Here is a 26,548-nt window from a genome sequence, read left to right on the forward strand (position 1 = left end):
TTTATTCAGGCAATAATTCTTGTGGGGTCAAAAGTTGAACCTAAGGCTATGTATAGGTCCTGGTAATTTTTAACTTAGTGGTGTGGTTTAATCACACAGATTTTCATTCTTCATTTATAGGTTGTGTACAGAGCAAAATCCTTTTCTGAAGGAACACTGTTTAAGTGCTCCTAGATTGCAATCATGTTAATTGAACTTCTGCTTATCTAAGTAATTATATACTTATCCATATAACCTCAGTAATGTTACTGGAAGTTTCTCAGCAGCAAGCCCTAATCTAGCTATGCAGGATGCCATCTCTGAAAGCAAAAGAAAATTGTCACTCCTAAGCAGCCTGAATTCTTTGGAGCGCAGCCAACGATGTCACAATTCTGGTGATCTGGGAAACTGTTGACTAGGTACCAATGGCCACTTTGCAGGAAATCTTGATCTCAACATAACATCAGCTTTGATTACACAAAAGCTGACCCAGACCTTCAGGGCTTTTCCCACACTTTTACCTGTAAGCAAACCACTTTTCACACTTGGATGTCACTTTTCACATGTATTCTCTTAATGGGCCAAGTTTTATGTTCTAAACCATAAGATACTACTTTTATTGGAACATCTAGAGCCTACAATTTATGTTGTCACATATTGAGATGCTATTTATAAATGATCCGAGTGGCCAAGAAGTCAAAGTGATTTCATCAAATGTAATCTCACTTAGTACTCCTCTCAAGTAAAGGTCTGAGCAAATGGATATATTTGTTTATTCCTGTCAATGGATGCATTATAATTATACTCATTGTTACACTTGTATTTTAGTGGACATCCTCTGCAATGTAAGTCATGGATCAGTATGTCCTGCCTTAAAAGTGACAGGCATTACTATATACTGAAGCAAGTACTCATCACAAATGTTAATGATTTGGATGCAGAATTTGCTTCCACCTCCTAGACTGATAATAGCACTCTTGTATTGAAGACGAAGACAAGTCCCACAGCAGTATTTCAGATGGGGAGAGAAGGAGAGGGGGGGGGGGGTGTGCATCACCCCTTTTAATTTATATACATACAGGCAGGTTAATCAGGAATTACCTGGCTGCCATTAATTCCAGTTTCCATTACTGTCAAAGACTCATTAACGCTTCAGAGACTCTGTCTTCTAATTATTCAGATACTTTGCATACTAAGCAGTTCTACCTTTCCCTCTATATCTCCTTAAGCCTCTTCCAGGCAAAATGCATTCCCTCCTTAAAAACAGTGAGAATTCATTTGACACTTTGTTTCCTTACTAGCATATCTTCACTGACACAATAGCTATGAATGATCCAAACCTCAATCCATTTTTCAGTTAATCGTGTTTTCAGGCTAATTCTTTAATCTTCTGATATGTGAACTCTTAGTTCTTGGTTTAATCCCACCAATTTATTTGCTTTTGATACAGAAATGGATAGCTCCTGTACTTTCATCTGGTATCATGTTCTTTCCTGTACTGCAGCATTTTTTTCTCCATGAAGACTGCCAATTACCATGCACTATGCAGCATTTTTGGCTTAAGAAGGTACAAGATAACAGTCTGGGATAAAAAATTCCCAATCCTGATGATTTGCTATACACTCTGCAGCTTAATTCAATGTAAGGAAACAACTTAATGCTTTTTTAGATGGAAGCCCATTGCAGGAATAAAATATACAAATTCCCATTCTTCCTTAGTATCCAAGCTATTATTAGAAAAATTAACTCTGGTCATCATACTCCTTGTCTCAGTGGAAAACACACTTCAACCAAAGCCTTTTACTTTCTGTGGACAAAATTAAGAGTTCGTGCTTACCTCAGTTGAAAAGTATTCATCTACAGCTACTTCAGTTCCCCTGAAAGCAAGACCTTCACAGAGGCATTTTATATGTGAATTTACGCTCCTAAGATAGTTGTGTTTTGAAAGCCATTTATAAACTCACGTAATTTTTTTTATATTTTTGCAAGAACAAATATTCACATCATTGACTATAATACACATTCCACATGTATGTATGACACAGGGGTTCTTAGAACCATATATGCAATCATACAAATTTGTTGTTTTGCATATTAAATGAGACATTAACAGCTCTCTTTAGGTTTTAATAAAGAGGTGTGTATTCTGGTAATACTTGCAGAGTTGTTCCTCAGGTAGTATGAGTTGCTATAGATGTTACTATAACATCTAAGCTGACATTGTAGGATTGTCATTTTAGCTCCAGCTCAATATTGGCTTGCTTTAATTTATGCTACAAGAAGTTAATTAGCTAAACACTGACAGTCTTCTTCAGCCAGTTTAGCAAGAAAGCAGTTCCCACCCAACACTGAAATGTTCTGTTCGACTGTTTGTGCTGGTTTTGGCTGGGATAGAATTAATTTTCTTCTAGTTGCTAGTATGGGGCTATGTTTTAGATTTGTACTGAAAACAGCGTTGACAATTTAGAGATGTTTTCATTATTGCTGCACAGTGCTTACACAGAGCCAAGGCCTTTTCTGCTTCTCACACCACCCACGAGTGAGTAGGCTGGGGGTGCACAAGGAGTTGGGATGGGACACAGCCAGGACAGCTGACCCCAACTGACCAAAAAGATTCCATACCACATGACGTCATGCTCAACATATAAAGCTTAGGGAAGAAGAAGAAGGAAGCGGGGATGTTTGGAGTTATGGCACTTGTCTTCCCAAGTAACCATTACACATGATGGAGCCCTGCTTTCCTGGGGATGGCTGAACACTTGCCTGCCGGTGGGAAGTGGTGAATGAATTCCTTGGTTTGCTTTGCTTGCATGCGCAGCTTTTACTTTACCTATTAAACTGTCTTTATCTCAATGCACGTGTTTTCTCGCTTTTACACTTCCAGTTCTCTTCCCCAGCTCACCATGGGGGGAGTGAGTGAGTGGCTGCATGGTGCTTAGTTGCCAGATGGGGTTAAACCCATCTGCTATTTAGAAAAGCTATTGCTATTTAGACAGCTGTAGCATCAGTGGACAGAAATCCCACTGTTCAGGATGACCTTGATATCTAGAAAATTGAAACCTGAGATTCCACACACTCACAGGGTGCCAAAGGCCCCTACACTGTTAAGATACCTGCACCGTATCTGCCTGCCTGACAGTTGAGCATGCTTAAATATCACATTAGTACACCACATCATCTAGATTAGATGAGAAACAACTGATAAACACATTTTTAAAACAGCTGCATGTTACAGTCATTCCTTAGTTTTAGGCAAAACCTGCAATATCCACAGTCATTATTCAGTTAAATATGGTACATTCAAGACATGGCCCCATGCGACAGCAATGTTACAGCTGCATTCAACAGAACCAATGCTTCTGCAGATAAGAAGGTACATTTTCAATGAGACAACATTCGGACTTTCCAAGGGAATGTCCACTCAGCAGGGTCCCTGCCTCTATGTAAATGTCTGGCACAGGTCCACCTGAAATCAGATCTTTGTTTAGAAATCTCTGCTATAGTTTCACTAGAAGGAAAAAAAGGAGCTGAGCCACAGAGCAGAATAACCAGACATTATTTTAGTGCTTATTTCACAGGTATCTTAGAGGTGCCAAGACTGAGACTAACAAAGATTAGCCCAGCTAAAGGACTGATGCTCATAAAAAAGGAACTAAAAGTTATAGGGTGAACCTAACCTTTCGGGATAGGTGAAACAGATGCAAGACCTAAAACTACCACAAATGTGGTGTTTGATTTCTTAAATCAGAACAAAACTCCTTCACAGAAACACATATATTGTGAACAAACTCTCCAGTAAGATTCATGTAAATAAAAGCTGGCATATTGTTCAAAGAGAAAACCAGCAAAGTTAGGTTCAGATCAAAATCTAAGCTAGATGGGCTGCAGAAACTAACCAGATGACAAATATTTCTGAGCAGAATTAAAAGTTGTGGCCAATAAGACAGAGAAATGTACGACACTTTGAACACTCCATCTGATAGGAATTTAGGATGTTCTACTGCTGTGCAATACTGTTTCCTACAGCAGCTCCCAAAAACTGCCTGCAACTGGCAACTACAGCAATCACTGCTCAGGCATACACTGGCCTTTTAAAGTGGCCAGGAATTGTTTAGCTGGTATTAGTGGCCTGGAGCTTTGGTTCAGAGAGAACAATAGGCGTACTATTTTAGAGGCATTAAAGGTATTAGTGGCAAATCTGCATCATGCCTTGTTTACTGCTGTACCAGTGGTATTAGACAGGAATTGAAAATGACTGCAATAGGCTGCTTGTTTTGAAATGCTCCACACCATAAGTGAAAACACGATTCTTATTATGGCCTTCATTGTAAAAGACAGTCTTAATCAGCATTTTCTGGTTTTGAAGTTAAAGAAAACAATATACTTCCATAAACTTCACTGTTGCCCTTCTCAAAAACTGACCAATTATGGCTCATCTGAGCCATTTATATGATTTTTCATTTAATAAGGAGTTACACTGATTTCTGCATGTTTTCTGAGAAAACCAAATATTTTCACACCAAGTCAAGTGAACAGACATATTGAATATTTTAATTACAGAATTATTTAAATTAATGAGAAAAAACAGCAGCTAAAACCAATTCAGTTGTGCATCTATAACAACCTCAATATCACTTTCCATTTCTCTTGGCAGAACCAAAGATAAACTTACTAAGTCTTTAAATGGATTCTTATGGAAGATAAAAATCTTGATTGGCCAAGATATAACAGGATATCTCTGCTGACAGATCTTCACAAGAACAGATATGCATGTAATTTTATGTCTACTTTGAACAGGCAGTGAAAGAGACCGTGATACCGTCGCACAGTTATGCATCATAAACTCATAGTTCCGTGCTCCAAAAGCCTTCCAGCCAGAAGAAAACAAGGGAGCCAAAGGGTCCCAAGCTCGTCCCTAACAACCCTGCCTCACGGCCCTGCACCCAGCTCTAAGCTCCCTCCTAGAGATGCAGGGACAGGTTTATGCTATTCCCACTTCCTCCTGCTCCTCCCATCAGCAGTGGCAGCTGATGCAACTTCCAGAGGAGGACAAGAGGCACCACAGTAACTCTCCCATAGGATTAGCAGCATGTATCCCAAAGCCAAGGGCAGGTTTATGAGCTGTTTGGCCCAGGCTACTTTTTCTTTCCAGTCCGGTGAGGGTGATACTTTTAAAGTTCCCAGCCATGGATATAGGGATCTTAGGAGCTAAAATCCTATTGAGAAACATGGCTAAGACCTCCGGCTGCATTTCAAGCTATTTGGGTTATTCTAGCATGACCCAAGTCACAAGAATGTCAGAGTGCAGCGTGGTGCACAAGACCTGTAAAATACAGCTCTAGATATACTGTGTTTTGGCCAGCTTTCAATAAAGAGCATTCTATTTCAAGACAACTTCACAGAAAACAATAAACTGTAATTAAAATAGCCTTAATTTTACCTCCATTTCAGACAAAATCTGACTTAGCTGACTCTTAGATTTAAGTCAATGAATGCAAAATTAAACCTGTAGACATAAACCGACCCTTGCCAATCTCTCAAACTGGAACCATCAGAGATGGCACAAGGCTGTTGAAACCTAAAATGATCATCTTTAGAATGGATCCAGTGATCACCATAAAACGGATGACAGCTACCAGGTTTACTCTGTCCTGTTTTTCTCAAATACTAGTGTCTTAACGCTATTTTAGATGTCTGATCCTTATGTAAAAAAATTTCTTTAAAGTACTGAGAAGTATATACTCTCCCACGTTAAAGTAAGATATTTACATACACATTAGCAGCATGTTTTATGCTGAAATTTTTCAAAGGCAAAGCTTGTCATGTGATAAAACAGCAATGCAAGTATGATGAGTCAATAGCAATGTCCCAGTAACGGAGAAAAACCTTCCTACTGTATTTTTCCTGTCCCTCGCTTTTACCCCCCAAGGAATGCAGTGTTCAGAGTAATAAAGCAATTCAGAAAAAGCTAAGTAAATATTTTCAACCCAAATGTAGGCAATTTTTAAGACCATCCCCACACAATCTCCCTAAGGAAGGTTGCCAAAAGATGAGGCCCATCTTCTACTTAGAAGTGCTGCTGGTTTTCTATGAATCACTGGGTGATTGCAGGTGCTAATCGTAGCTACGTGGTTTAGGACCAAAATTAAACATTTTCTCACATTTATTTGAAGCAGCAGTTGGTCTCCACAGAGCAGCTCTGGGTTGAGATTTACTGCTGACTTTACACTACAGCTGCAATCCTACCAAGAAGTAGTTTGGCATGAAAATGTCTAAGTGACAACATAATGAGAAGCTGAAATTCAGCTGATTACAGTTACTCTATCCCTTAAGTATTTTTCTTCATAATTTTTTATTGCACTTCAAATTCTAACATTTTAGATGACAGAATAATCCAATATTTGCTAATCCAATTAAACTTTCATTTCCTTTGACCCACACTTCTCAAAATGATTTACACATTTCACAGCGCATGCTTCTAACGAAACCTGCAGCACAGACTCCAGTTGCAACACTACTGTGCTGTGATTCTGAGTAGGGTGAAAGCCACAGCTGGGACTCAGATCCTAAACAGCTATTTCAGTCCAACAGCAGACAGTAGCAGGACCTCAGTCATACCACTGCAGAATTTACAAGTTTCACAGAAAATGAAACCATCCCCAAAGAGTTACATACCCATCACTGAAGATTAGATTTTTGGTCTGGTTGTTTTAATAATATGAAATATAAACTTATTGGCAACACTTTATAATTTATATCTAAAATGTTTTCAATGGTGGTAGTGTTCAATTGCTGAATTTGGCATGTTTAAAATACAACAAACTTTGGAAAAATAGAATAAAAATGAGTTACAATTTGGTTTTGCCTCATAAAATGCATCTTTCACTACTAACAACTCCGTATTGAAGGATGTGGCTTACACCATAAATTTTATGGTTTTCATAGTATAACATAAATCCACAAGAAGTGTTTGCTTTTTATCGTAGCAGAAAATAACCACTTCCTACAAATCAAATGTTAACATAGCAAAGCTAATTGCAGACCTAGTGAGTGCACTTACTGGGCATCAGTTCTCAAGAAAACTACTTTCTACGTTCCTATACAAAGACTTCGAATCTAAGTTTCTCTTTTGTAAAAACAAAACTAAACCAAACAAACTCCCACACTCAGGAAAAGTTTGAAATTGCTTACCTTGAAGAAGCTCCGAAGAAAATACATTATGCTTAGCATTTTGGAAGGTTTAAAATGAGGAATTGTTCAAGCTTTAGAACATCCAAGGCCTGGGTGAATTCCTACACTCCTGCTGTGTCTTTAGTTACATGCTTTCTTGTTGCTATTTTGGACGGTCTTAGTACAAGGGAAGCATATGAGCCATGCCAGGAGCTTATGCTAAGGAGTTGCATAACAATTAGGGCTTATCTGTGCTGCGCTGTACAGTACAGCAATGCAAACAGGTTTGTTCACAGTTTACTAGCCCCAGAACACTTCTACTAGGCATGCCCAGAATGATGCCATTGTATTTGCTAAAGAAACTAAAGCTATTTGTGAGTGCTTCCAAAAGAACTGGAACTACAAAGGACAGCACATGTTCCCTTACATCCCCCCCAGCTTTTGCTTTTGCCAACTGCAAGTTCAATCAGCGAGTATTACGGTTGCTGCGGAATTTAAAAGCAAAGGCTCCCACATGAGCTCTCTAGTTACTATCTTTAAAGGTAAGGAAAAATTGCAGAACAAGTCTTTTGAAATGCAGAACAGTAAATGCAATTTCAGTTTCTTCTTCTTTCTCACTTAACATTAAAGTCCCTTAAAGATTATCTGTGCTTCAGTAACATTCAGCAACACAGAGATGCAATTTATGCCACATAGTAAAGAACATACCAACATTTAGTGGCCTGAGAGTTACAGGTAGTCTGCTCACAGTGTATTCAGAATTAAAGACAGCAACTACAGAGTGCAAGCAAGTTCTTACAGAGGGATCCCTCTCCATTAGAGTACCTGTCAGATACAGCCTGATACTGCATGCTTTCATTTATTTTTTGATCTAACTATGGCTTATATTTGAACCATTCAAACCACCCGCTATTAAAATCTTTACACCAGGAATAGGTGTTTTAGGGAGGTGCTCCAGAGTAGCTTCTGATGCCCCATGCTGCTGGCCACAGGGAAGAAAAACAGACAGATGTGCAGTGCACCCAGCACAGTGCAGTGGAAAGAGGGACACAACCCCCCACTGTGGCTGGTACCCCAGCACTCGCCCAAAACTTACACCAACTCTAACATGAAACATACTCTTTGACTCCCTCTGTGCAATTGGGGATCTCTGTGTCATCACCAACCAGTAAGCACATCCCCACTTGCCTTGGATTTGCAATACTGCAAACCTCTCCATAGCTTCCAGCAGCCATTCTTCTTGTTAGTCTATTTCAAATAGAAATATTATTGTTTTGGTAGCACATTTAAACAAGACATTTATGCATAAATCAATTACATTAGAGAAGGAAGCCACTTTTTGCCACATACACATTTTTTCTGCCATTGTGGGAACTGCGTAAGCGAAGTATGCACAGTCATAAGGAACGGCACACCTAACTTGTTAGAAACCAGGCCAATAATTTCTAAACTGCAACAGAAGGTGCAAATGCAATATGGTCTGTGGTTTGATTTGCCAAATGACAATCTTCAAGGAAGATTGGTCCTGCCATCTCTTATGATTTCATAGAGAAAAAGAGTGTTTTTCCTTAAATCTTATTTCTAAAAACATACACATTATTATATATATACAGCAGTCCCTTAAAGTAAACTTTTGGCCCACAATTTGGGAGGAAAACTGCAGATAAAAATTCTAAAATGTCTCAAAACAATTAAAAATCCAACGTTAGTTTTAAACACATCTCCGTGAAGGGAAATGGGCCTGGCTCATGAGTTTTCAATGCTTTTATTTGTTAATTTGTTTTAGTTATTTTGAAGGATTACTTTTCGTGATTTATACTGAAATTACTTTTCATTCTTCTACACCCTGCTCATTAAAGAAATTGCAGGCAGGCTTATATTTCCTGCATGCCTCTCCTGGTATTGACTCAATGGGCTATGCTCACAAGGTTCAGCTGAAGCATTCTTTGCTGAAGCATTCTTTGCCCAAGCCCTGACGTCAGACTTTTGGAGCATAAGGAAATGCCCACTAAGACAAGTCCAGCTCTGCGGTGCCTTGGCATTTAGTTTTCACAAATGAAAAGGAAAATAAAGCTTTATTCACATATGAATTAAGGAGGTTTTAATAAGAATCAACCTATGCATGTGAAAAGCCAGATTTTTGCTGCCTGATTTTTATCTACGAGTAGTTCTAATTCCTACAGCACTGCCCGTGTTGCAAACAACATGCCAGAAGCAGGTCATTGCCACCGGCCAGGGGAGTTGCCTCAAGAACCTGACTCCCCTTTCAGTTGCTTGTCTTTTCTGAAATTAAGGTTGAAGTTCAACTGCCCATCACTTACCCTGTTCTTCCACGCTTTTCTTGTTTGTGGGCTGGAAATAAGGACGTTCCTTTTCTGTAAACCAGCTAAGATCTTTCCCTCAGAATAGTACGTTTCTTGGACTGGTTTACTTCACCACATAGGATGTGCAGATTGCACAGTATTCCCTTAATCCTGCAATTCCTTAAAGACAATGCTACTATTACTGGAACTCTGCTGTCCAAAACTTCAGAAAAATTGCAAGAAATTTCTAGAAATCAGACCATTGCAAACCTGTATCTTAACGTATTGTTATAGAGCCAAGTAAGTCTTTTTACTTTCCTGAAAAATACAGGTCATATTGGGTTCCTGTGCTCAGGGGGTGGCAGCAGGGCTGTGGGGTCTCTGTGAGGAGAGGCGAGGGCTGCCTCTGCCGGACACAGCCAGTTCCAGCCGGTTCCAGCCGGTTCCAGCTGCCTCAGGGCAGGGTCCAGCTCGGCCAGTCAGAGGAGCCGGCGGTGCCCCTGTGACAGAAAGGGCCAAATGCCGCCTGGCAGTGAGGGATGAGGGACATGGTGTGAGAACCTGCCTGTGGGCAGCAGGGTGGGAGCAGGAGGGGCTGCTGCCCGGGTAGAGACACCCCAGGGGACCCCACGCTGGAGCAGGTGGATATGGCTGGAAGGAACTGCAGCCCCTAGAGATCCGATGCTAGAGCAGGTTTACCCTGAAGGAACTGCAGCCTGTGGGAAGGACCCATACTTGAGCAGGGAGGAAGAGTGTGAGGAGGAAGGAATGGCAGATAGGGACTGCTATGGGCTGACCGCAACTCTCCATTCCCAATGCCCTTCTGACAGTCCGGGGAGAGGTAGAAGAGTTGGGAATGAAGGAGTGAAGTTCAGCCTTGGAGGGGAAAGAGGAGGGGTGAGGGGAAGACGTTTCAGCTTTTGTCTTTGTTTCTCACCATCCAACTCTATTTTAATTGGCAATAGATTAAATTAATTTTCCTGAAGTTGAGTCTATTTTGCCCATGACAGTAATTGGTAAGTGTTTTTATCTCAGTCAAGGACCTTTTTTATCTTATTTTCTCCTCCTGTTCTGTTGAGGAGGGGGAGTGAGAGAGCGGCTGGGTGGGCATCTGGCAGCCAGCCAACATCAGCCCACTACACTATGAGTACAAACAGACCTAACAGCATTAAAGAGACTCTGCAACCTGAATTAATTCATGTTATGATATGTGCAAACATCTAAAAGATCTCCCCCCTTTATCCTATGTCTAATGAAGCAGTCCCTGACAGTAACTTTGATTTGTAAATCTATAAAAAGCTTTCTGGTGCCCAAAATTTTGTATTTTCTAGAACATCAGCCTACTGCCAATAAACTTTTTTCATAAGCTAACCTTTCACAGTTTTCCCCCTCCCCTTAAAAGCAAACAAAGGGTTCCCAGGAGTTCACTACTACCAAGTCCCTTTTCAAAGTGAGGAGTTTATCCCTTAACATAAACTTCACTTGCAAAACCATGGTGATCATTTTTTCAGTGTATGATCTGAAGTTTCATTTGGTCAATGAGTTTTTATTCTTTTTGGTACAGGCATAGAGAGCTGTTAATCCTCAAGTGCCCAAGGCCAGTCACTGTTGACATTTTTCTTACTGATACACTATCTAAATATACATGCCTTTTCTGCTTTCTAAAGAACAGCAGCTGAAAACTGTCACTGACTCATAGAACAAAATATCCATTTTGCCTTTTGCCACCACAGTCAAAAATTACTGTTTAAACTGACACTGCCTTCAGCAGATCAGGCACTATGGGGTGCCTGAACGAAAAACATCTGTCTAAAGTTAGGTACCAACACCTTGCAGAGCACTGAGACCAGGATTCTCTAAAGGCAGGCAAGTGGCACTGAAACTCTACTACTGTACTAGTGGAAGATTTTTCTTCCCATGATTTCAACTATTTGACTACTTCATGCGCTTGGGTTCGTTTAACATAGTTGGGTATTATGTAGATTGTATCATTTTGGCTTCCAAACCAACTAAATGTTAGAAAATATGTTGATGTCATTCCAGCTTTATGGCTGCAAAGGTCAAACATGAGAAGACTTGTGTGCATAGTGCATAGCTCAAAGTGAGGATGGGGACTGGACCTGCCTTCTTGCCTCTTCTGAGAGCATCATATGCTTCTGTAAGATTCCTCCAAGGAACAACAATTTTGCCCTATGTTGTCTTGTCCTTAGAGTGCAAAGCCTAGAGATGTCATTTTCATGTCAGTAAAGACATAACCATCCTCTATTAAAAAAGAAATTGAATATGGCTCAGTGGAACCTCAATTTATATCCGCAGACTCTCATATTTTGAAATACTGCAATTTGAAATAAAAAGCTCCAACCATGAAGACTTGAAGCTGTCACCCTGACCTGGGCAGTAAGGGACATGCTGCAGGCAGCCATCACTAACTGCCTGAGCAAGATGACTGAAGTGACCAAACAGGTATTCTAATTTCTGAATGATCATGTCAGACACTTTCATCTCTGGTGTAATTGCTTATTTGCCCTTAGGCAGTTCATTTGATTACCATTATCATAAAAATATACCTCTTGATGCAGCCTAACATGTTGGTTCGAGTACTCTTCAAATTGTTCTGAATTTCCCTCCTGTAATCAAAGCATTTAAGTTTTCATAGAAGGTAAGAGATTCTGGGCTTATAATGGGAAACTGCACCTTTGGGAGCTGAGATAGGTATTTCTGTGCATTACCACAGCCTCAGCTCTCAGCTGCATAAACATTTGTGCTGCTAAGCCAGAAATCTCTGTGCACCAACACTGGCCACCATTGCCCAACAAAATCCCATTACTTCTGGACATCAGGAAACAGCAACTAAGCTAGAACTTCTCAGGTTGTGCTTTACATGACAGGACAGTTTAAGAGCTAGTTTTAATTACGAACTTCTAAAGAAAAGTAATAAAGAAAATCTGAGCAGTAAAAGCCATGGATCCAACCCTGAGAGGAGTTCGGTCAGTAAAGGCACCAGCATTGATTTCTGTCAAAGCATGCATGGGGAGCTGCTAGTGCTACCCCAGGGAGCAGAAATGTCACTACTGTCACTACATGCTCAGTCCCATACCCACAGGCAGATGGAGGTATTTTCCTCCAGTTTGACACCTCCACTCAAGACTGAGCCCAAACTGTGAGACACAGCAGCCTTGCTATGAATCTTGCAAGGTTAATGCAGAGCTGGTTAGATCTCCAAAGTTCTCTTCTAAGCTAGAGGGCAAGTAACACAGAATTAGATGCCTGGTAACCTAGTCCAATAGGGAGCTATTGCTATGGTTTTAGAAAACATTTTATCCGTGTTCATTTAAAAATCCTCTGCAGTAAAGAGCTAAAAAATAATAGGTAATAGTTGCCTTTGACCCTAATAAAGTCAGTGAAATGATTTCCAAATAGAATTTCTAGAAAGAATTTACAGGGTCCAGAGAAAGTCCAGAGAGGGAGTACTGAGGTCCTAAACTACAATTCTTCCCTCAAATATGTTCAGTACAGCTCAAACAAATGGAAACTTGAATGCAGTGCAGAAGTAGGCTTCTCTGATTTTTTCCTGTGCCTGGAGAGAAGTCCAGCTGGTAGTACGCTAGTTAGAAGCAGCATGACTGACTTATCCACCTACTGTTCTCCACAATCTCTGGTCCAGGTGGATGGCAGAGGGGTACTACCACATGCAGATGATGAAAATGACAGGACGTAATAAATTAGAGTTCTGCTATTTTTATTCTTGAAGTCATTCAGAAACTCACAACAACTGTCTCAAAGTTATAACCATTATCTCAGATTCAAGTCTGCCATTAAAACCTCCTCCACTTGGTTGGAGTATTACTGTGGTGCAAACAATAATCCAATCCATCACTCTTAATACCCTACATTGGACATAAAATCAATTTTCATGTCTTTGCATCAGCCCCAGATACACAGAAAGTGCTGGCACCCACAGTAAGGCGAGATGCTGCCATACCAGAAGAAGTGCAAATGCTAAAGTGTCAAGCCATTAGGTATGTGGACAGAGACATAAACCAGCACTTGGTATGATTAATGTGGTGGAAGACTGAAAATTAAACCAGCCAATATCAAGGCTCTTAGAAAATTCGTTTCAGGTCAGAGTCCTTGTCCCACTTTGAGGGCCTGGCTCATTTGGAACCAATCAAAGCAGGCCTCTGGGGAGATCCGATAAGACAGGGAATAAGACAATACCCTTTAATTAGGTGATAGATTCTGGTTATGACAATGACACTATTTCAAGGGCTCATGACATTCAGATTTCTAATTTAGAAAGTTTAATGTGTGTGGTGGAGGCAAAGTACTTTATGGAGAGGTTGGTCTGTAGAAAAAGCTCTTTGGAAACCACTCCAGGAATGGACACAACAGAGAAATTCCCACAAACTACTGTCTCCCTCTCTGATGAGATCCTACAGCTGATCACTGGGGAGTGAGAAAGTCTAAAGCTTTCTTCCAGAACAGCTGACATCATGAGGTTAGTTATTAGAGATGGGGCCAGTTCTTCAGTTAAGAACTACTTCAAAACTGAGAAAAAACCAAAGTACTTGTACTCTTGGTACAATTATTCCTTTGGTTAACATATAAATGCTGTTCTTGTTAACTAACATGTTTTCAACCAAGGTGTTGTTAGCAATAGTATGCTTTCAATTGTAGCACAAGTACTTAGATTGTGCATACATAGACAATAGCTACACAATACACAATAGATTGTATAGCCATAGACAAAGTATGCCATTGTCATATATTGCTACACTTTACAGTAGAAAATACTAAATGCAGATCAAGCCTTTGAGCCTGTAGCACACAGTCCAAATTGTTGCATATACAGGCATAAGAAACAACATTTCTCTGCATTTTTAATACAGAATGATGACCAACTTGCTTTCCTGCTTCCTGCCTTGTTGGTCTGGTGGCACTCCTGCTTCAAGGAAATCACAGCATACATTTCCTTATAGTATCTTCAACATCCATTCACTGTGTCTGCCCTCTTGCATGTGTTTCTCCTGCAGTATTGTATCATCTATGTGATTCCTGGGTTTTCTGTTTTTCACTTCTCCATGTTAGATTTGGCTCCTTTGAGTAGGACATTTTTTGACAAATATCTTTAAAATCTTGTCTTGCAATCAGTTTGTTCTATAGGAGAGAACTCAACAGTTTGTTGTGTTGACAGAGAATCCACACAATACATGTTCAAGTCCCCTGCTTCTAGTTTCTACCCTTCTACAGAACTAGGTCGATGTCTAAGAACTAGGCACACCCCACCTCTTGGCTGCATACTTGTTGGTTGGCGTTGGTACTTACCCACCACTGGAAAACCCACGTGTTGCTCAGCCTCTACCAATAGCTCTTTTCCTGGAAACTCCCCAGACACAAAACAGTCCAATAAAGATGAGAAAGTATCAGATTAAAATAAGAAAGCATGCATCTCGTTCCTAGCATGGCATGGCACTTGGCAAGATTTAAAGAAACATAGTTACTAGCATTCATTCCTTCTGGCAAGTTACTACCAGTTGTTATGCAAGCCATGACCTGGTATTTGAGTCATACTACAGACGGCAAATAGCAACACCTCCGTGGGCAGGTGTCAAAAGCCCCCAAAATCACATTAACTTGAGTATTTTGAAATCCTGAACTCATCAGGCATGAGAACAGTCTCAAGCAATGCTCATTAGTTCATGTCACAGAACTGTAATGCGCCCTGTTCAGTGCAGATGACTGAGACAGGAGAAAGGAAGATTACAACTGGAACAACAGAAGCTGCTGCAGGCTTGAACCGCAATGTGCAGCAAAAGAGGGGAGGTGAAGTTCACAGACTACCAGCCTAGCTTGCTCATTTCCTCAGTTCTGTAGTCAAGATCAAATTAATGAATTTGTGAAACAAAAATAAAGCTCTGTAGTGGATTAAGCTGGACAGATGCAGTTACAGCTGCAGAACTGATACTGCACTAGACCATCTGTGGGGGTCTCTGGCTCAGGCACCAAAACCTCATGCTATTTATGTTTGAGCTGTTCCAAGTCACCATCACATATTTAATATGCATTCCAAGGATTAACTGTGTGTGTATTGACTCTGCAGCTGGTATCTATTAAATTAATACCTAACAATTCAACCTTAGCCACTGATCAGTACCACAAGACTTCTGTTTCTTAATGGGGGACATAACTGGTACTGGAGGTGCATCTCAACTGCTGAGTTTCAGCTTGCTGTGCCCTAAAGCATTTGTGCATCCAATGAGGTGATGTGGTTGGGGACAGCAGAAGTCCATGTCGCACTTGGAGTATTAACAATGCACGTGTGGAATGGAACGAGACTAGCTGTAACCATATAAGTGCTGCTAATCTTTCACCCCACTAGGAATTTTACTCTTCCTCTATTTCCTCTCTGGGACATGTTTATGGTAGATGAATCTTAGAAAACTCAGCACAACTGTTAAAAGGATACCAAATCAAATACTCAGGCCTCTCCTCAGCCTTTATAATACTGGCCTGCTCTATATGCCAGAAGAGTTGCACTGTTTATGAGGCTATACGGATGCTGCAATAATAATAAAGGTGAGACTACATGCACTTCAGTACAACCTGTGCAAGCCCACTGGGAAACTCAGGATGATAGCAGACAGCTGCACTTTCACGGCTATTACTTATTCCAAGTAGGATAAACCTACCATATATAGCCAACCTCTGTTGTAGCTGCAATGCATACAGGCCCTTTGAATGATCTCTGCAAAAGGCACAGCTTGGGAATATTGATCTGGTTCTACACAGCTCTAGTTTTCAAAGTGCCTAAGAAAAGCCAGGGCATGTATGAATCCAAACAAGCTGAGAGTTGTTGCTGTGTGACGGCTAGCCCTATGGAAGGAACAGAGCCATACAGTTGCCAACTTCTCCCCAAGTGCAAAGACCATTAGCCTGGTCCCCATACTATAAGAAGCAAAATACAGTTTCAATCTAGTTACCTTCCTAATTTTAGCTTTTGGCCTTTCTCCACTCTGGACAACAGTAAGGAACAGAAATGTTTTCCAAAGTAAATCAAAGTTCTTCACATAATCCCAGTTCAAATGGCTAGGGCTTTAAGAACCTAAGTCCTGCAAAGTCTTGTGATACTTCACAGTTCTCCATACCTTAGGAGGTTCAGCATGTGCTGCTTTCCAGAGGTGGCAAGAGTCTTGGGTAAGGCACTCTCTCCTCATGCAGGTCATGCTCTCTGATGATAGGCAAGGCTTTATCAAGGCGTCCCAGTGAGTTCAGCGAAGACCTGCTTCCTGCCTGCTGCTAGACCCAAGAATTAATGTGGAGAGATGCTTCCAGGTACGTTATGAACTACAAGCTAATGGAAGCATCTCTGCATGTTTATGAATAGAACTTGGACAAGAAGAGTCACCTGAAAAGATACATCCATTCCTGCTCAGATTTCAGAAGAGGACATTCATCACAGTGCCAAAACTATCACACAATCCTGAACTGCTAAGCTGCACACTGCATACGCAGTTGCCCCAGAACATCTGTCATACAATGTCTCTATATACTCAGCTTTTGCACTGTAGGAATTTTGTTAGTTTTGTCTTCTTTTATTGTCACCTGCATTTTACTCAGATCATAAGCCCTTGTCTTCTTAATTCTGCCTGCTGAAGTCCAACAGGTATTTGCACTTGTTGAATGCCAAGCACAAAGCAATAGACAAAATGACATTCCTGACCTGCAGCTGGCATTCACTGCCTTCCCAGTTATTTGCATTGTTGAGTTCTATGTAGATTATTTTCAGTTTGGTAAAATATTGTTAAGTTTGGGTGAACAGAAACAGTTTGAGTGACCATAAGAACTCATGTACCTATCTATGTCTATTCACAGTAAGATCCTTTTAGATTTATGCATCTGAGATATTTCAGAAAGTAATTTTTCACATATACCATGGGTCAAGTGACATCCCAGTCACTGGCCAAATACCCAGGCTTGTCACACTGACTTTAAGAGAGGGATAAAATCTTGCGCAAGGCAGCTGCAATTGCCAGAAAAGAGAATGTTCACTAATGGATGTATACAGATACAAACTTGGCTACTTTACATTTTAAGCTCCCCATAAAACTTGAAAGTTTCTAAAGCTTTACTCACCACCTTGAATGGAGATAATTTATATACCTAGAGGACCAAAAACATTGGTTCTTTCTTCCAGATCCTATAGAACTCCAACTGTTTGCTCCCTCTTTAATTGCAAGGCAGAGCGCGATATGATTCATGTTCAGTATTATGTTCTGCTATGAACACACTGAACAACCTGTCCAGAAGAGCCCAAATGGCAAGATGTCCCAACAAACAACGAGGGAGAATGGAAAAGGGATACCATAATCAGGTAACTACCATTCCTGTTCTTTGAGGTAAGCAGTTCTAAAATAACAGTGGATTTCAGCATAGCAGGGGGGGAGAAAAAACAACACAGTAACTTGCTAAGTTTACCAATTATTCTCACTGAGATGCACATACAGAAGTCCATTTACAGTGTCATAACTTTTCCAAGAACAGAGTCCTTGTGCTTGAGGAGCTCAGGAGTAACTCAGGGAAAAGGTTTCGAACAATAAAAAATAAAAAACTAATTTAATTTTCCAACCTACAAAACCCTTCATTGTTTGGCTTCCCAAAAGAGCTACAATAATTACATTGTAATTCTGAGACCTCCTCATAGCAATTTTCCATGACAAGAAATGGAAAATCAGAGAAAAGCTGAAAGTGAGATAAAATTTAAATAGTTACAATGTCTCCAGAGAGGAAAACTGGATCTGGATGATCTAAGCAATGGAAAAAGTCAGAGATACAGAGCATTACACACTTGAATGAACTCACATTCGCCAGGCTGTTTTGTCTGCACAGCCCAAAGAATCCAGACACCAATGCCAGTAAAAAAAATGGGTGATGAGAATCTCTGGCTAAACACCCTGAACAGCAGCACTTTGTTAGAAAAAAAGCTGAAGATCGGACAAATCTATGTTCTAAAATGGGCCAAGAGTAGAAGATTCGTTGCATTTTATTTTTGCCAAACACTGCTACTGAATATTTTAGATCTCTTTGAAAGCTTAAGGCATAAGAAATTCAACCACATTATCCCATGAAGAATAGTTTTAAAATATTTTTACAGTAATGGGCCAAATTTTACACAGTGCGTGTATAAGGCAACGTGAATACTTTGGCTTGCATTTGCCTATGCACTAACACAGTGCTTTATACTGGCAAGTTCAAGCTTGCACACGCCCATCTGTATGTACTAAGCCTGCTTTCATCATTACTTCTGCTCCTGTCCACTGCACTGGGCTGCCTATCTTGCAGAATTAACCTGCAAAAATCACTTTCCAATCAGCAGTAAAAGCAAGAAAGATTAAGATAAGAGAGAATGCTGCCCCAAAAGGTGTGGTTCAGGCAAGAAATGGAAATGTTTCAAACTGGGAAGATGTCACTGCATTCCGATCTTTATGTTGTTTGTGTATGCCTGGCATTAGTAATTGGACTGAAAGCCAGCTTGATTGTCTATGATTTAGCAGTAAATCAAGGCAGGACATGAAGCTTTCTTCTGAGTCATTAAGGGTTAGCTACTAGTTTAATAGCCTGCCAGATGCTCCCTTTGGCTCTCCACAAAACCAGTTCTTTCCTACAAAGTATGATACAGACTAAAAACGGTTCCAAGAAAACACTCATGTGTTTGCAGAACATACCAAATTAGAAAAGCTGGTTTTCTCAGGCTGTCAGCTATATACCAAACCATGCTGGAAACAGCACTCCACTGCCTTACAGGGTCGTTCATTCCTTATGCCCTTTCAGTCCATGCTGTTTAATCCCTTGGCTTCAAATCACATGTACTAAAGCTCAGGTGAGTCACCAACATCAAGAAAAACAAGATTAAGCCTGTCATACCCCATTTGCTCCATGCACACAAAACCAGTTGCACAGCTCCAGGACAGTGAAAGCCATAGAGTGTCATGGAAAGAAGCCAACTTCCTGTTTGTCATATTCTCCATTTGCCATCTTTCCTTCAGTGCAAATTAATGTTAACAGTGTTTTCTTGCTTTTTTCTCACCTGAGCTATGTGCTGTTTTGTAGGAAAATCTCACCCCAGCAATCTTTTCTACAAATAGAAGTTCACTTGAGTGTACACTTCCTAGAACAGTGTTGATACATCAGGAAAGTAGCATGCTGCTTTGTGTCTTGACAACACTGTGCCAGCTATTAAAATAATAATACCTAAAACTCTTCTACCAACCATTGTGCTGAACTACTGTACAGTAGAAAATAAAGGCTTTCATATATTTGACCTAAATCATTCAGGATGAAATGAATTCTAGATACTTCCATTTCAAACTGGGAAAACTGATTCTGATTTGCAAATTGACCAATATCATACATCCACCTAGAAAAACATCTGTGTCTTCTAACTGTCTCATTAAATTAAATACCTTCCAATCATTTAATGTTAGGACGCCTTCCTCAAGTAAACAAATCCATTTTAGTTGTGGACAACTCTTTCCTTGCTATAAATCTGATATTTTGTTTGAAATCTTCAATCAACTACATCTCCACTTAGATGATATCTCCAAGTAAGTAACTCAGTACACCTGTTTTCTAATGAAGGCAACATTAGAGGTTCAGTAAAGCTGTCTGTATTACACATTTCTATACCCTAATCGCTTTTATGTCAGCAAACACCACACAGCTTTTTGTTCTACCAGTAGTTCAAACCACATACGAGACTGATTTGCTTCCATTTTAACTCCATGCAAGCCTTATCTTAAGTAATAGCACTTGCGCTTCTACTTCCAGGGATCCCAAGTTTTGTAGGTAATACCCACCTGAACAACAACTAGGAAAATAAGGATTGAAAAACAATCTAATTTCCTCCACAACCTTTTCTATATCACATAAACCTATGTGGCACATCTCATCTTTGCCAGGAGCTATTGCTGAAGCCCATGCCCTCTGTTTCCTGCAAATCAATGAAAGGGATATAAGGATATCAGATATGGTTACAGCAAAGATCAATTTTCATATAAGGTTCCACTGATAATCAGCATTACCCCACGAAAATCTGCTTGCTTACATAGCCCTAAATATAAATGAAAGCATAGATTCCATATGAATCCTAACTTTGGTAAACCATAAATATCCATGGTAGGTTTGAATTAGCATCTTTTTGCAAGGAGAGGAATCTGTAGAGACTAAGTATCAGCTAAAATTTTCAAACAGGACTACTAAAGTCAGACTCTTAAATCTATATTAAGTGGCTGATCATCTCAACTGTCATTTCACAGTTTGCTTTTAGGACCTCTATTTTCAAACAGGGGTCAGGACTCATAAAATGTTTAGGATTTTAAATCTGATGTGCAGCTCTCACCAGTAAGAGTCTCCTACTCCATTCTTGAGATGTCAGAAATATCAAATATTCCTTTTGAGCTCAAGGGATCCTCAATGCTGTTTGCAAGATCTGAACTTGCTTACGAGTCAGCACCTTCCTCATCAGGTAAAGGAAGTGAGCTGAAGCTGTTCAGCTTTTGAAACACTGAGGTCCTCGTCGTCCCAAACACTTACCATACCTTTCCAACAGGAAAGGATCATCAGCTCCCATGGTAAAAGCAAACAGAAATTACTTAATTATGTGAAAACCCCACTTTTAAGACTGTTTATAAGTAGGCAACACGCTTTCAGCGGGAAGCCTTCTGTAACTGGTTTCACATACACACAAGCTTGTTTTACTACTTAATTTCCCAGGGAACAAGCAGAAACATTTAATATCATCCAGGATGTTTGAAGAATGGTATTCTCTCAGACAGGAATTCTATGAAACCAGTTTTACCATTCTGTCTTTTCAAAGGTAACTATGTATGGGGTGTTGTCTGATGTTCTTGTTAGGAGAACACAGGGAAGGGGATACATTTATGCGTATGCAGCACGAAACTCTGGAGTTTGGCAGAATATTTCACATGTATTAAACTGACAGAAAATTGCATGCTGTTTAAGTATCACTCAAATGAAGTGACTGCTTATTAATCACTTTAAATTGCTGCTTGCTAGAAAAGGATGTAAACTGGCAAACAGGCTACTGATAGCATTGGCTAGCAAGCTCTCCTCTTAACCTTGCATGGAATTAAGCGAATAGGTTTATTTTTCATTTTTAGTCGTGTTCTAAGGTGGGCTTCTTCTCAAGTTAAGCTTTCCCACCAAGACTCCCACACAGAACCACACACAAGTACAGATACAGTCCTTTGACTTGCTCCTCCCTATTTATATGCTCTATTCCTTCTGTTTAGAGCAATTTGCCTTATATGATGAGTCAGTTTTAGCTACAGAGGAAACATTTGCAACGAGTGATGTGTCAACTCCTCCATGGGCAGGCTTGGGAAGGAAGGTAACCTTGCAGAAAGGAGCTTCGCTGACCACATGCTTTTATGGTCCTACTTGCATCACCGCTTTCATTGCCATTACTTTTTCTGTAAAGTTCATTTATTTCATATTAGAAGAACAATATATAAGATGTTCTTGTAAGTCTCTTTCATAGCTAGGAAACTTGGCTCCAGTTTATATGCCACACTTTTGGCAACAGATAGAAAAAAGCCAGATTAGAGGAAGCAGGAAAGATACACATATGGAAACAGAGGTACTTTATGACTTTGGGAAGAATGGAGATGTAATAAATAAGAAACAGAGAAGAAGCAAAATGGGAGACACTAGACCAAGCTTTTAAGTAGAGCAATTATGTGAAAAGACAAAGCAGAGACAAGCCATATTGTAGCTGTTGTGCCTCCCTTCCACCTCCACAGTCCTAACAACTAGAGAGTAATGTTCTCTTTTGATCTTTTGTGTTTCAGCTGATCTTTTATTATACCATGTAGAGTAGGATAGTTTCAATGGGAAGGCACAAGAACACTCCCTACTGCAAAACAGTTCAACACATGGTTAAGCTATGAGGGGCAAGAATACTCGTCCAAAGAGTGAGAAACATGGGTTTTAACCCTCGCATGGAGGAAAGAAATGAAAAGTAAGTATCCTGGGTCCTGACTGAGTTTTCTAATTACTGACCTACTGTATAGAAAGGGAAACCACCATTGCCTGACCGGTCTTTCACTGTATGCAAAGCCCAAACCCATAAGAATATTGACCAGATAAAGCAGCTCAGGTAAGACGAACAGAAGAATGCCTAGTTTAGAAATTCCACTATATACTCAGAAACTGGGGAACTTACTGAGCAATCGCAGCTGCACAGTAACTGAGCAGAAGTTCTGAGGATTTATATCTTGGACTCAGGCATTTATTTCTACCTAAGACTTCTCCAGATATAGCATTTGACTTCTGTGCTCCCAATTCGTCAGCTTTTCCCCAAGGATAATTGTCCCTCCCTGAATTGCTATAATGGAACAGCAAACACAAAGAATGCAAGGCACTCACATCCTGTGACAGTGGAGGCACACGAATTATATAGAAAGGTGTGAGTGCTCTGAGAGCATTATTAACCTCCATAAAACAGGACCACATAATACCAGGAGAATTAATGAAATGAACTAGTAAAACTAGCATCAAACAGGGTTCTAGGTACAAGGTCTGAGACATTGACTTATCCAAGATCAACTCTGTTAAATATGAAAAAAGAATTCAGTTCTGGAAACTCAGTTTGACAGGATCAAACAATAGTTAACTCCTCATAGCTCATAATTATGCCAAAAAATTTACACTGCTGCTTTGAGCTTTTGAGCTGTAGTTACTGTACATATGTGGGACACAATCCTAGGAAGGGCTGAACACCTTTAGGTTGCATTGTGTTCAGATGAATCATTACATTACATTCTGTTATACTGTATATGATATTTAGTGCACTGTCATATAATTAAAAATCTGTCATAATTCAATGTCATAATACATAAGAGGAATGAGCAAACTTACAATTGTATACTTGGTATTGTCAGAGCTTGGTAGAATGATGTTGTGGTTTAATCCAGCAGGAAACTAAACCAACCACACAGCCATTTGCTCTCACTCCCTTCCGCAGTGGGATGGGGGAGGGAATCGGGAAAAAAAAGGTAAAAGTCATGGGTTGCGATAAAGACAGTTTAATAGGACAGGAAAGGAAGATGATGATGATGATAATGATGATGATGATAATAGTAATAATAATGAAGAATATACTAAACAAGTGATGCACAGCCCAATGGCTCACTACCTGCAGACTACTGATGCCCAGCTAGTTCCTGAGCTGTGGTCTAAACCCCCGGCCAGCTTCCCCCATGTTACATACTGAGCATTACATCATATGACATGGACTATCCCTTTGCCCAGTTTGGGCAGCTGTCCTGGCTGTGTCCCCTCCCAGCTCCTTATGCACCCCCAGCCTCCTCACTGGCGGGGCAGTATGAGAAGCCGAAATGTCCTTGACTTGGTGTAACCGTTGCCCAGCAACAACCAAACATCAGTGTGTTATCAACAGTATTCTCACCCTAAATCCAGAGCACAGCAATATACCCACTAGTAGGAAGAAAACTAACTCTATCCCGGTCAAAACCAGGACAAATAACTATGCTATAAAATTAGTTTTCCATTAAAGGATGTTCCTGCAATTTCTTTAAAGACAGCTGTAAGGACTACAAGCTGGCACCTGCTATGGACCATGTTGAAATAGATTTTTTCTGCACATTTTCTTGTGATGCTCAAATATTCCCACTTAAAGAAGTCAGAATTTGTTTTAAACTGGTAGAACACAAATAGTTATTTCCAGTGCCTGCAGATACAAAGAGCCCTTCTGACTATACCATGAATGAAAACATGTTCCCAACTCAAATAGAAAGGACTCTGCACCTGGATGTGGAGCTGCCTCTTCTCAGAAGTACTTTCTTCCGATTCTCCAGCAATCCTTCTTACAGCACTTCCTTGGTACTCCTGTGCAGAGGTATAGGAAGGAAGAAAAAAAAAACCAAAAAACAATTTGACCTTTAGCGAACAAGGAGCCATCAGTGCTATTGCTTTCAGTTTGCCTGACAATGGGGGGAAAAAAAAACAACCTTTCTTGAGTTAAGTAAAAACTATGCATATAAAATAGGGTTAAAGGAACATACTGTGGTTGCAAAATCAAGCTCTCAAACATTAAGAATCACCAGAATTAAGATTACTTGCGTGACACTAAAGCAGTTCCCTTATGTATTATGTAGTGCAGGCACTCTTCTGCGTGCCTTAGAGGTTAAGTGGTCCTTCTCTTATCTTTCTATCCCTCCACTCTTCCCATATCCCATCTGTCCTCAACCCGCAGTCATCCGGAGATAACGGTGCTGCCCACTGTCTCCCATGTTTATCCTGATGTTCAGACACCAGCCACACACAAACCAAGAGGGATCAGGGGTATGTAAATGTGAAGTTCCCAGTCAAAACCCGAGAAGAAGGCAACAAGTGACAGAATGCCTTCAGCTCTGAGAGTACACATCCCCTCTCAGTTCAATGCAAAGTCTTTAAGAAAACTTTGGAAATAACAACAAACATTCAGGTTTGACATGAGTGACACACCTCTGGAGGAAGGGAAACTGGTCATAAGTTTTGCTGTCTTTGTGGGAGATGGATACAGTGAGTGGCGTTTCTTTATCATCTGGCCAAAGAAGAAAGTCTCAGTGTCTGGTCTATCATGGAAAATTACTTCTGTGAGCATCTGATGAGGGTGAAGGTCAGGCATTTGTGTTCCCATCCTCCAGGCTCGTGCTATGGAGATGTATCACTTGGTTTGTTTATGCAATATGATAGTTTACAACATCAAACATGAAAACCTTAAAATAATATTTCAACTGCAAGCATCATCAAGCTCCAACTTCTCTGAAGTCCCATTTATTTCCACAGGAAGAATTGCTGTTAGTGCAGCAGAGACCTCACTGACTTCAGCTGAATTCAGCCTCAACATGAGATAGAGGAGCAAATGTCTCTCTCCAGAGAAAGTAACAGTATACGTAAAAGGGAAAGTAAGTGAAAGAAACTGTGAAAGAGAAAAGATGAAAAGCAAGAAACACAATTAGACTGAGCTTAGTCATTAAGGGGCAGTCAGAGCTGCTACTTGTCTCTATTTGAAAAACACTGAAACTCTTGTGTCTGTCTTCAGTGATTATTTGAAACTTGTAACAGTAAAAGCACACATCACAACCACAGGGGGTGTAGGATATGTTAACAGAAAAGGATCCCAAGTCTCGTAGCTTATTGCCTACTGCACTTTTATCACAAGGAAAGGCAAAACAAGTACTTAGCACAAATAGTTTTTCTTCATTCCCTATATTCTTCATGTACAACTACACCATGAAGCAGCTGTCATTTATTTTTACTTGTGATCCTACAATAGTTTTTCACCATAGGCTTTTATGTCTAGACGCCAAAGTGGCTCCACACCATTCATAAAGGGAGAGATGCAGCGCTGAGCTCTCTGTAAATAGCTGATGGCTTCCTCTGCTCTTCCCACCTTAAACTGCAGAAAGCGTGCCAGATCTGCAACAAATGGAGCTCAGGGATAAACTGATTGCAAATAAATCTTTCTGACGCATTATTGGATTTTTAAAGCTTAGTCTTTTGCTAATTCAGGAACACAAATAACTAATTGTACTGTGTCTAGTTCAGATTAAGGCTGAGGATGGATCTTGTGGGCAATTGGGAAAGAACACTGCCTTTGCTTTTATTGTGGGAAGCATTCCCTAAGCGTAACACCATTGGAGATGGCTGAAGGGGATTGCATCTGGTTAGGGAGGAAATTACAACCATAATAATTAGCATCAAATTAGCTCCTGTCTCATCTTGAGCCAAGCAAGCCCATCACTCTCCTTTTACCAGCTGCTCTCTGGTGGAAGAAGGTTCTGCAGAACAGCCCCAGGCAGGAAAACTCTGGTGCTGTGCACGGGCCAGGTGAAGGCCACAGGTGCCTTCAACATTTCTGTTTCACTTCACTGGAAATTCAGGCTTTGTGAATGGACAGGCCACTTATGAGTTAAGCCAGGAGGGACCAAATTAGGAGGAACAAGCCCTGAGCAGATGTTCTCTGCCCAGGGGCAGGAGAGCTTTGCTAGGCTGAGCTAGAGTGGTTGACACCC

The 26,548-nt window shown here is 40.4% G+C and overlaps 1 protein-coding gene across 2 annotated transcripts in view; it reads right to left on the minus strand.

Annotated features, from left to right (window-relative positions):
• Positions 1 to 26,548, minus strand: part of ARHGEF4 (Rho guanine nucleotide exchange factor 4) — a 221,545-nt gene that overhangs the window by 167,024 nt on the left and 27,973 nt on the right. For both annotated transcript variants that reach the window (XM_054836092.1, XM_054836091.1), the window contains exon 3: positions 24,297 to 24,377. In XM_054836092.1, the coding sequence (XP_054692067.1) occupies positions 24,297 to 24,377 (81 nt within the window). The remainder of the gene's footprint in view (positions 1 to 24,296; positions 24,378 to 26,548) is intronic.

This window comes from Grus americana, chromosome 9 (assembly GCF_028858705.1).
Source record: "Grus americana isolate bGruAme1 chromosome 9, bGruAme1.mat, whole genome shotgun sequence".
Lineage (NCBI taxonomy): Eukaryota > Metazoa > Chordata > Aves > Gruiformes > Gruidae > Grus > Grus americana.